The 11,678-nt window shown below is 29.6% G+C and overlaps 1 protein-coding gene across 1 annotated transcript in view; it reads right to left on the bottom strand.

Moving 5' to 3' along the window:
- Positions 1-6,945: 6,945 nt before the first annotated feature.
- Positions 6,946-11,678, bottom strand: part of LOC117181087 — an 8,788-nt gene continuing 4,055 nt past the window's right edge. The window contains exon 2 of the mRNA XM_033373656.1: positions 6,946-7,472. Within this exon, the coding sequence (XP_033229547.1) occupies positions 6,946-7,472 (527 nt within the window). The remainder of the gene's footprint in view (positions 7,473-11,678) is intronic.

Here is an 11,678-nt window from a genome sequence, read left to right as displayed (position 1 = left end):
GTATAGAGCTCCAAGGAGATTATGTAGAAAAATAAAAAAAAATTTACCCAAAAAAAATTGTTTTTATACTTCATTCTAAGGACTTATTGAACTACCCTCGTATAAGCACTTAAAATAAACTGAAACCATGCCTTTACGGAAAAAGTGAAATTTTTTTATTCAAATGCTTATCAATACATAGAGCCTTATGATATTATATTGGTTCTTTTATTTCTTTCGTTACTTCGATGGTGATTGTTCTAAATAGAAGATCTCTTGATGCGCAAGAGTTTGGTTTTAAAATCATCATTATTTTTGAGATTCAGTCTGGTAAGATTGTTAAAAGCAGCTGAAGAATAAGATGGCGAACAAGGTCTTGAAAAAAGAGATGTTGGTGTATTTCGGAGTCCGTCGATAGGTTCTTGTGAAGGATGAATTCATAAATTTGTGATGGAGCTGTATAATTTCATGTGACTGATGGTTTTGAAAATCTTCCATTTTTTATCCAAAATTTTTTTAAATACGTAATACCCTGTTGCTAGTCGGACGAGCAGGCGGTTCAGTAAGTGGTTTGATTCCTTGACTTGAAGGAGTCCCGGGTGAAGACGTTCCATCTTTATTGTGATATCCCTCTTGAATAGGATGGGACTCTAGAATAGGATAGGACTCTAGGATAGGATAGGCTAGGCTAGGATTGTTAGAGCCACCTGAAGAGCTTGGGGAAACAGACCTTGCACCAGCTATTGGTTGACGATACAATGCTGTATTTTGTTGTTCAATTACAGGTTGGTGTCGAGATTCAACTTCATGAAATTGTGATTCTGATCTATATTTTCCTGTGACTGATGGTTCTGATACTAGGGACTTCTCTGATTTTGAATCTGTTTGTCTTGAATCCAAGGTTCGACTTTGTTTTCTTCGAGAGGGAAGTGGTTCATCTTGGAAGGAGAGTCCTTGATATTGATGATTATTATCGGTCTGCGTACTCAGTTCTGAAAAAGATGATATATTTAAAAACTTTGAAAATATGTCGTTCGACTATCTGGTCAGATTAAGATTCTTCTACTGAAAAAATAAAGATACAGATACGAAATATATTATAGACTACTAGCGATATTAAAAAAAAATGTGGAGGGTTAACAAAATTGTTGTTGGTTCAAACATGGAATATAGCTATCATATACAGGGGTGACCCAAAAAAATGGAAAAATTAGAAACCAATGAAAAAATTTTTATCTTGAAATAATAATTCTAAATTTAAACATTTGATATTGAATATTTGAAGGTGGACTAATGAAGTAGTATAATCTTGCATTTTACTAATGAGAAAGGAAAAAAATCACAAGATTATTTTACTAAAGTAAAAAAGTCAAAGTATTGACTATTTTTTTAGAGAATGGTTAAAAATTCGAGTTTTAAGTTTAAAATAGATTTCAAGAAACAAAGATTGTTAAAAAATGGCGCGCAGATTTTAACTAATTTCTTTAAAATCTCAAAGATTCAAAAACGTTTTAAAGATAACATAAAGATATAAAAAGATTTTACAAAGATTTCAGAGCATTCACAAATATTTTATTGGAATTTTCTATTTGTCAAAAGATTCCAAAGATTTAACTAAGATTTTCAAAGTTTCCAATATTTAAAAAATGTCAAAGAATTTTAAATATTTTAAAGTCAACCAAGATTCCCAAAATGTCCAACATTTTACAAATTTTAAAGATTTCATAAAAAATGGTTTTAATTTGTCAGAAAGTGTTTGAAAGTTTGACAAAGATTTAAAAAATTTGCAAGATTTCATAACATTTTAAGATTTAAACAAGACTTCGAAGATTTCACTAATTTTAAAGTTTCCCAATATTTCCAATATTTTGCAGGTATCAGGGATTTAAAAAGATTGTAAATATTTGAGATATTTCACAGAAATTTCCAAGGTTTAAAAAAAAATTGTTTTATTTTTAAGAAAATTTTCGACTCAATATTCCAAAATTATCAAAGATTTAAAAAGATTTCAAATATATCAGATATTTCACAGAAATTACAAAGATTTCATAACAATTTTTAGTTGGTTCCAAAATGCTGAAAGATATAATAAAGACTTTAATGTGTCTAAGATTTAAACAATTTAAAAATCTTCCAAAAACTTAACAGAATTTTCCAAAATTTCTAATGTTTTACAAATTTGAAAGATTTGAACGGATTTGAAAAATTTACAAAACTTACAATATTTTACAAATTTCAAAGATGCCAAAAGATTAAAAAGATTTCATAAAAACAAAATTGTTAATTTGTCAGAAAATTTTCAAAGATTTGATAAAGAACTTAAGGCTTCCAAGATTTATAAAATTACAAAGATGTCAAAGACTTAACAAATATTTACATAATTTACAATATTTCACAAATTTAAAAAATTTAAAAGGATTTAAAAGATTTCACATATATTTCAAACAAAATTGAAAAATTACACGAAGATGTCATCAAATTTTTTTAATTTGTCCAAAAAATCTCGAAAATATAATCAAGACTTTTAGGGTTACGAGATTAAAAAATATTTCAAAGCCTTAAAATATATTTCCAAAATTTATAATATTTCACAAATTTCAAAGATTTTAAAGATTTTAGATATATTTCACAGAAATTTCAGATTCTACAATTATTTCATAAAATTTTATATTATATATATTATTTTATGTCCAAAATTTTATGTTTTTAAATTTAAATACATTCCGAAGATATAAACAAAATTTCACAAAGATTTCGTAAAAATGTCAAATTTGTCAGAAAGGATTAGAAAATTCAACAAAGATGTCAAAATTTTAAATTATATTTCAAAGATTTTACAAAACATTATTTATAAGTTATTATTCTATTATATTTACCAATAAAAATAAATGAAACCGCAACAATAAGAAGCTTTGCAACAAATATGGACTTCATTTTCCCATCATATATATTTTATTTAAAAAGTTTAACAAAAATTTTAAAGATTTAACCCAGATTCATGTACTTAATGAATTTATCAACTGTTCTATTAAACTTTTTGTAATATAAAGTTATTAACTTCAAATTCACGACTCAATAGGTTACAAGGGTGCTACAGTCTTTTATACAATTTGGTGGCCTTGCGGAAGTCATGCTTGCGGAAATAGAGATTTACAAGTATAATAGCATGGCCTCGTTATCGTTTCAATAAAATTAAAAATCTTACAAAATCTCGTTCTTTTTTCAATTTCTTTTTTTGTGATTCGTAAGCATTAGAGAAAAAAGTGGGTCAAGAACCCTGATAACACATGACTAATCGACAAAAAATTAGCAAACATTTAAGTAACCAAAGCCGGCCATCATTTGTATATTTCCTGTTCCTGTTGGAGTGTCAAATAAGACGTGTGTTTTTTTTCAAAAGAAGCTTTTTTAGTATATAATGATTTTCAACGATATACTGACTCTTTAATTCACAAATATTAATAAAAGAATAATATAATAAGATATGTAATAATATTCAAGACATTTAACTAGAGAATGAAGATTTAAAAATTGAATTCACAATTAAGAGTGGGTTAATTTTTCAAATTAATCAATATACAAACAGTTGAATTAAATTTGAATTTTTTTCAACTTAATCTAAAATAGTTTTGAACTTACCAACTTCAATTGAATTCCACTAAAATTATGTTTATTCAGTTACACATTTTGATCAAGTTAAGAAAAAACATAAAATTTGTTGTAGTGGTTCCAGTTGTCATTAGCAAAAAGTTTTTGAACCAAGTGTTAGAGATCTTTTAAATTGTTTTAAAATCTTAAATGCTATATTTCTCATTGAATTGTAGTTTGTAAAAAAGTTCAAAATCAATAAGACAGCGGCAGTTTAAAAATATCTTCTTTTTTAAATACGCAAGCTACAAAAAAAGTTAAAAGAAAAATTATTTGAACTTTCAAGCAAAATAAATTAATTTTTAACAAATTAGTTTCATTTGTAGTCAAATAGTTGAATTCTACAAAAAAGAGGAATTTTTGACAAAATAGTTCAATCCTAAACTAAAATAGATCAATTTTCCGCTTAATCGGGAGTCTATTATATAGTTTCATTTCACTTTTATTTCTCTGTCTCGTGAATTTCAAATGCATCTGCCTTCCCATGAATACATGAATTTTCAAACAAATATTTGAATTTTCAACTAAAAAAGATCAATTTTCAATCACTCGTGAGAGGGTTTAATTCCGAGTTAAAATGAACCCATGTAATGTTAGAAACGGGTAGGGGTTTGAACAAAAATATTTCTGTTGCCAGTTATTTTTACCTAAACAGTTGAATTACCCACCTTAATTGTTGCATTTTCAAACAAAAAAGACATATTTTGAAGATAGCAGGTCAATTTTCAAACAAAAAAGCATTGATTGTTAACAAATTTTGTTGTATTTTCAACCACATAACAAAATTTTCAATCGAAGAAAAAGAATAATAAAAATTTTTAACATCTGAATCTTAATTAACTCGAAAACTGACCAAAAATGTTAACTATTTTTGTTAGTGTTCACATGCACAAAGACTACATTTTCTCAATCAGTTTTTCTTTTATACATGTGATGAAGTTTTAACCTTACGGGTGTATTAAGAATAAAAACACTGAGCATCTAGATTAAATGTAAGTGAGCTGTAACATTTTATAAAGATTATCACATATTTTGAATTCCAGTAAGTATACCGAACCGAAGCCTATCGCACGTCCAAACGATTGAAAGTCTGATTAATATCTGAGCCTTTCTTCAAACTATAGCCAGAAATTTGCAATTTAGCTGGCGCTAAAATTCGCCTATAACAAAGGTGGCACTAATTATTCAATTAAAATTGACATTCAGAGTTTCAGAGATGAAGAATTTGTCGCTCTTATAAATACTTATATTCAATGATTAATTATAACAATTTTGCATAGCAACATCCGGCCGGGCTTGAACTGTACTAGTTCAAAAAAAATAACTAGACATCTGTAGAGAGAGGCGAAATCTTTTATTACTCCGCACTCAAATACAACGCTGTCAGTTTTGACTTTAACAGCTCGCACAATCCCATCATCGCCAGGTTTGACTTCAACTATCCTACCTAGTACCCAACGCAAAGGTGCAACATTATCTTCTCGGAGTACAACTAAAACACCTTCTTTTATCAGACCTGATTGACCAGTATGCCATTTACTTCTCACATTCATCTAATTGAAATATTCAACACAACATCAATTCCACAAATACTGTTTAAGTTTTTGAAAGTATTTCCATGACGAAGATCATCGATTACCAGGGATTATAGAAAGATCATGTTATGGAATTGTTAATAAGGTTTGACCAATAATAAAATGACCGGGAGTCAACGCGTTGAGATTATTTGGATACGATGACATTGGCGTTAGTGGTCGTGAATTTAAAATGGCTTCAGTTTCTGACCACCTAAATTTGGGGGTCACGGAGCTATGAAATTCCATTCAACTCTTTTATTTACTAAAAAATTAATAGTTTTTTCTGTATGTTCTTTCGAGTTGAGGAGATCATAAAGTGATCTCAAATCTATATTCGCCCCACAAAGTTAGTCGCATTATCGCTGTATGAGGCCTTGATCTTTCACCCCAAAAAGGCCGCTGTGGTCAGATCTTCCACCAGTTCTACATATATGTATCGCCTTAACAGTTAAACAAACAAATACAGCTGCATAAACCTTAATCTTATTCCTATTCGGAAAAGTTTTTACCTTTATGTAATACGGCCCGCAATAGTCGATTACAGTATTTCAAAAGGGAGTGTTGCCACAATTCTCACCTTAAGGAGATTGCCCATAACATGCAATGGTTCACTTGATTTAGCTTGAAAGCGTTTCACACATGCATGTATGATTCTCTCGACGACTATTCTACCAACAACTTTCCAGTATGTCCGTCTTATCGAATAAAAAGTACAATTGATACCAGCGTATATCATCTCCTTATGAATATCTCGGACTATGAGGTTGATGAAAGGATGGAGTTTTAGTAACAGGATGGGATGTTTTTGGTTATGTTCAATATCCGAATTTTGTATTTGTATTCCCACCTTCAAGACGTTATCTTCCAGGATAGGATTTAGCCTGATGATTTTATATTGTTTTCGCAATTCCTCCTTCCTTGCGAATCGAACGCGTTCTTCCTGGAATGCTTCATATTGTACAATTTCAACTATTCATTTACTTGCAGCTTGTACTTTCTTGACTAATAGGTGACCAGAATGATTTTCGTGCTTACGTAACCTTGCGTAGAAACGAAAACAGTAAGCCACTCCATGGAGCAACCTTTTAAGCGATGAATATCGATCCCACAAATCGAATCTCTCGGTGATAGCAGCAGCCAAAACAGAAACATCCTTTCTCCCTGGAACGTTCTTGACCTCGAATAAGCCATCAGGCTGTTCAGATTCAGGTCGATTAAGCCAAACAGGCCCGCTTCTCCACATTTCATAATTCAGAAAATCTGCAGGTAGTTGTCCTCCAGAAAAAAAGTCAGCAGGATATTCCGTTGTATTTACGTACTTTCAATCTACAGAATTAGTGATATCCTGTGTTTGCACCTCTCTGTTTGCCTCAAATACATTTAAGATGTGAGGTGACAAGTTGATCTAATCCAGGACGATTATAGAAGCAGACCAAAAATCAGTTTAGTCAATTTTTATTTTTAAACTTTCCCTTACTGTTTTGTAGAGCTTTGCTAAAAGTAGCGCACCGCAAAGTTCCAACTTTGGAAGAGTAGTGGTCTTTACTGGTGCAACTCGAGATTTTTCATAGCGCAAAACTGACTGTGTTTTCTCTTCATTGGACGACTGCAGATATATACATGCGCCGTAAGCTTTTAGAATTGGATCAGAAAAAGCATAAAGATGTAAATTATTTGCATTGGGAATTTTAACAGCTCTTGATAAACTCCAAGTGTTCAGCAATCTTAAGGTACTTCGATATTATTCCCACAAAGTGATTATGTTAATTGGCACAGGGTCGTCCCATCCAAGTTTTAGCTTCCATAACTCTTGCATTTGAATTTTTGCATACACGATGACCGGTGCAACCAGTCGCAATGGATCGTACAATTGAGCGATTTCTGACAGAATTACTCGTTTAGTAATGATACTCTCATCCGGTTTAACGTGAACGTCAAAAGTAAAGGTATCTTCAGCAGAGTTCCAAAAGACACCTAATGCTTTCGCGCATTTATCTGGATCTATTTTGAGCCGAATATTATTGGAGTCATCAGGAAGATCCTCTGTCAAGTATGAACTATTCGAAACCCACTTACGCGTTCGTAGTTTTCTTTTGTTAGTGAGTTGAATAAGCTCGTCCCTTAGATGCTTAGCCTTCTCTACCGTATCAGCTCCTGTAAACAGATCATCTACGTAGAAATCGTTTTTCAAGACTCTTGCATCCTTAGATAAAGCCGATCCTTCATCCTCCGCCAATTGTTTTAGACAACGAGTTGCCAGAAACGGTCCTGCCAAAGTTCCGTTTGTTATTGTATTTAGCTGATACGTCTTCAGAGGTACTTTACGATTGTATCACCAACGAATTTTCTGATAGCCTCTATCTTCACAATAGGCCCAGAATTGCTTATACTTCTTCTCGATGTCTGCATACAAAACTATTGGATGTTGGTTACCCAGAAGCAATATTAGAAACGATTTTATCTATTGACATACAGATATGGTAAAACCTTACTCTTGAACAGCTTTAATAAAAATGCTCAATACAGCTAATTGAATAATTTCGTGATTTTTTTCTAGAAGAATATTAAATTACTTATTTAACGTTTATTTCGAAAAGAAATTTTTTCTCCATTTGTTGAAACTGATGAAGCTTAATTCTGTTGTATTTTCTCCTATCTACTGTAGGGCGGCTTCCCCATTTGTTTAGTTTTCAATTTGGGATATCAGCACTTGAAATAAACCAAAACCATGTCTTTACGGAAAAATTGAAAAGATTTTTATTTAAAAAATTATAAATAGAGTAAACTATATAGGAATGAATTAGTTTTATATCTATTTCGTTACTATGATGATGGTTGTTCTTATTAAAAGATTTCTGCATGTGTAAGGACTTGATTTTAAAACCATCATTATTTTGAAATTTAGATTAGATTTAGATTTAGATTTAAATTTAGATTTAGATTTAGTTAGATTCAGCTGAGCTGAAGAATAGGTTGGCACACCAGGTCTTGACATTGATAGGTTCTTGTAAAGGATGAATTCATAAATTTGTGATGGTGCTCTATAATTTCCTGTGACTGATTGTTCTGAAAATCTTAAATTTTGTGATCCGAGGAGGTGATTCAGTGAGTGATTTGATTCCGTGATTCCTTGAACGCAAAGCGATAAGAGCAAGGAATCGTAGAGAAAGTTGTGGATGTATGATAGTTTTTTAGAATTAGTTTTAAGAAAATTATATAAAAATATAAATGTAAACAAATCAATTTTTAAAGGCCAGTTGGCCGAAAAATAAACGTTCATCTCTCTACATTAAGTGTATTATATAACATACCATTTCTGAATGTTAATCAAAATTTTATAAATTTTCTAGAAATTACTGAATTGCATTTCAGCAACGCAATTTCGTAAATTTTAGTTACTTTAGTATCATAAATGTGTTGGGATTTTCTAAAAAATTCTAACAGTTTAATCAGAGTATCTACAGAAATTCATTTTCAAAAGTCCCTGACTTGTCCCTAAATTTCCCCTGGCCAGTTATTTATTTAACTTCGCCATTCATTTTTGGTTAATTTTCAACATATGGAGAATTTTCAACAAGAGTTCAATGTTCAAGCACAAAGTAGAATTTTATAAAACCAGTTGACTTTTAATCCCAGCAAGATTGATTTTAAACAAAAAAGTTAATTTTCAATCAAAAAGATGAATTTAAACCAGATAGCTTAATTATACAAATTAATTTTTAACTAGTCTCCTTGTTTTACATCAAATAATGAAATAGCCATTTGTTACAGATGAAAAAATTAACCATTTTATTTTTCATTAGCCAAAAATTTGGGAAGAAAGCAGAACAATAAATAACCAAATTTTCACTTATATGCGAACATTAGTTGTCTTTGAAATCCTTGAAATCTTTGTGAAATTTTTGGAATCATTAAAAATTTGTGTGAATTCGTTGAAATCTATTGAAATCTTAGTGATATCTTTAAATTTTCGTGAAATCCTTTGGGATCTTTTTTAATTTTTCTAAATCATATAAAATTCTTGAAATCTTTAAAACCCCCGAAATCTTTGAGAAATTTTTTGAAAGTTTTTTTTTTAAATCTTTGAAATCTTTATTAAAGCTTCCTTTAATATTTATTTGTGAAATTTTTTGTGTTCGTTTCAAATGATTGGAATCTTTTAAAATCTCTTAAATTTGTTGAAACTTTATGAAATAGTTTAAAATATTTTAAATATTTGTGACATCTTTCGTATTCGTTTGAAATCATTGAAATATTTGAAATCATTTAAAATCTTTGAAATGATTTGTGGAATTATTTGTATTTCTTTGAAATCCTTCAAACATTTTAAATCTCTAAAAATCTTTCAAAATCCTAGAAATATAGTTTAGTAAAACCTTCTTAAGACCTTTGAAAACTTTTGAAAGTTTCCAAATGTTTGAAAATTTTCGAAACCCTTGTAAAATTTTAATCATTTGGTGTGCACGCCTTTTTCAAAAATGACTTTTTAATAAAAAATGGAATAGTTAAATTTTTTAAATGAAATGATAAATTATTAACTAAAATAATGAATGTTTAAAAAAGTAGTTAAACTTTCAACCGAGTAGTTGAGTTTTAACGAAAAAAGTAATAGCTGATATTTCAACAAAGAAATATTCTAATTTAAATAAGAACCAGTTGAATTTAATCCAAAAAGACAATTTTTCAACAAAACAGTTTAACTTTTGACCAAAACGAATCATTTTGTTAAAAAATGTTTTAACTTTTCAGCAAGCAGTTGATTTTTCATGCAATAGGAAAACAATTAAGGTTTACAAGATTTAAAAAATGTCAAAGAGAGACTTGAAAAAAGACTTGAAAAGAGTATAAATATTTGAACGAGATTTCTAAAATTTTCAGCATTTTATAAATTTGAAAGATTTCGTAAAGAAATGTTTGTCAGAAAATTTTTAAAGATTTAACAAAAATTTCCAAAATTTCTAATAGTCCAGAAATTTCAAAGATTTCGAAGATTTCAGATATATTTTACAGAAATTTCAAAGATTTCATAAAACTGTCGTAATTTGTAAGACATTATCGATGATTTATCCAATAATTAAAAGATTTTATAGAATTCTTAAACTTTTAAAATTTAAACACCATTTCGAAGATTTCACCAATTATAAAGATTTCAAAGATTATGAAGATTTTCCAATATTTCACAATTATCAAATATTTAAAAAGATTCCAAAGATTTCAGTGATTTCACAAAGATTTCCTCAAAATTTTGAACTTGTCAGAAAGATTTTGAAAATTTAACAAAGATTTCAATCTTAAATCAGATTTAGAAAATTTACAAATTATTATTTATATATCCTTATATTTACCAATAAAAGTGAAGAAAACTGGAAGGAAAAGAAGCTGTACAGCAAATGTAGACTTCATTTTTACGTCATATGGATTTCAGTTAAAAAGATTTTGAAAAATTAACAAAGATTTTAAATATTTAGCCCAGATTTATATGACTTATTAATTAATCAACTTTTTTTCTGAATAGTTCTTAATATAAATTTATGAACATTAAATGTACGACTTGATCGGCTTCAATCGTGCTACAAAAGTTTAGCAAACTTTTCATTAACCAAAGCTAGGCATAATTTGGATCTTTCCTGTTCCTGTTTGATTGTCAAATAACACGTGCTTTGTTTTAAAGGAGTTTTATTGGTATATAATCACACTCAAAGATATACTAATTCTTTAGTTTGGAACTGCACTGAAAAAAATAGTTGGTTGGAACAACTAACAAAGCAGTAGGCCCAACTATTTTAGTTTGTAATATATGCCGCTGTTATTAAAGTGGTTGAGGCTACTACTTTTATTCGCAAGATTGGCAGTAGTTGTCCTTATTACTTTATTTCTTCTCTTAGAACTTTCGATGGTAGGTACTACTTTCAGGTAGTTGTGTTTACTGATTTAAATAGTAAGCGTTACTACTTCAATTATTAAGTCTTACTATTAAATTAATCATTTTACAAATAAATTAGTTAATATTACTACTTAAAGTAGTAATCCTGACTATTATATGATCTTATATACGAGGGTAGTTCAATAAGTCCTTAGAATGAAGTATAAAAACAATTTTTTTTGGGTAATTTTTTTTTTATTTTTCAACATAATCTCCTTGGAGCTCTATACACTTGGTCAATCGCTTTTCAAGTTTTTTTAATCCTTCAGAAAAGTGCGTTTTCGGAAGTTCCTCAAAATAAGCACTTACAGAGGCAATGACGTCTTCATTGTCTGGAAATCTCTGTCCACCGAGCCATTTTTCAAGTTTGGAAATAAGAAAAAGTCACTGGGGGCTAAATCTGATGAATACGGTGGGTGTTCGACCAATTCAAATTTTAGTTCTTCAACTTTAGCCATTGAAACGAAGCATGTGTAAACTCGGGCGTTGTCGTGATGAAAGAGAATTTTTTTTCTCGCCAAATGTGGTCGTTTTTTTTTTAATTTCTTCTT

Source organism: Belonocnema kinseyi, chromosome 10 (assembly GCF_010883055.1).
Source record: "Belonocnema kinseyi isolate 2016_QV_RU_SX_M_011 chromosome 10, B_treatae_v1, whole genome shotgun sequence".
Taxonomy (NCBI): domain Eukaryota; kingdom Metazoa; phylum Arthropoda; class Insecta; order Hymenoptera; family Cynipidae; genus Belonocnema; species Belonocnema kinseyi.
Note: the sequence above shows the minus strand (reverse complement) of the source record. Positions and strands in the feature narration are given on the sequence as shown.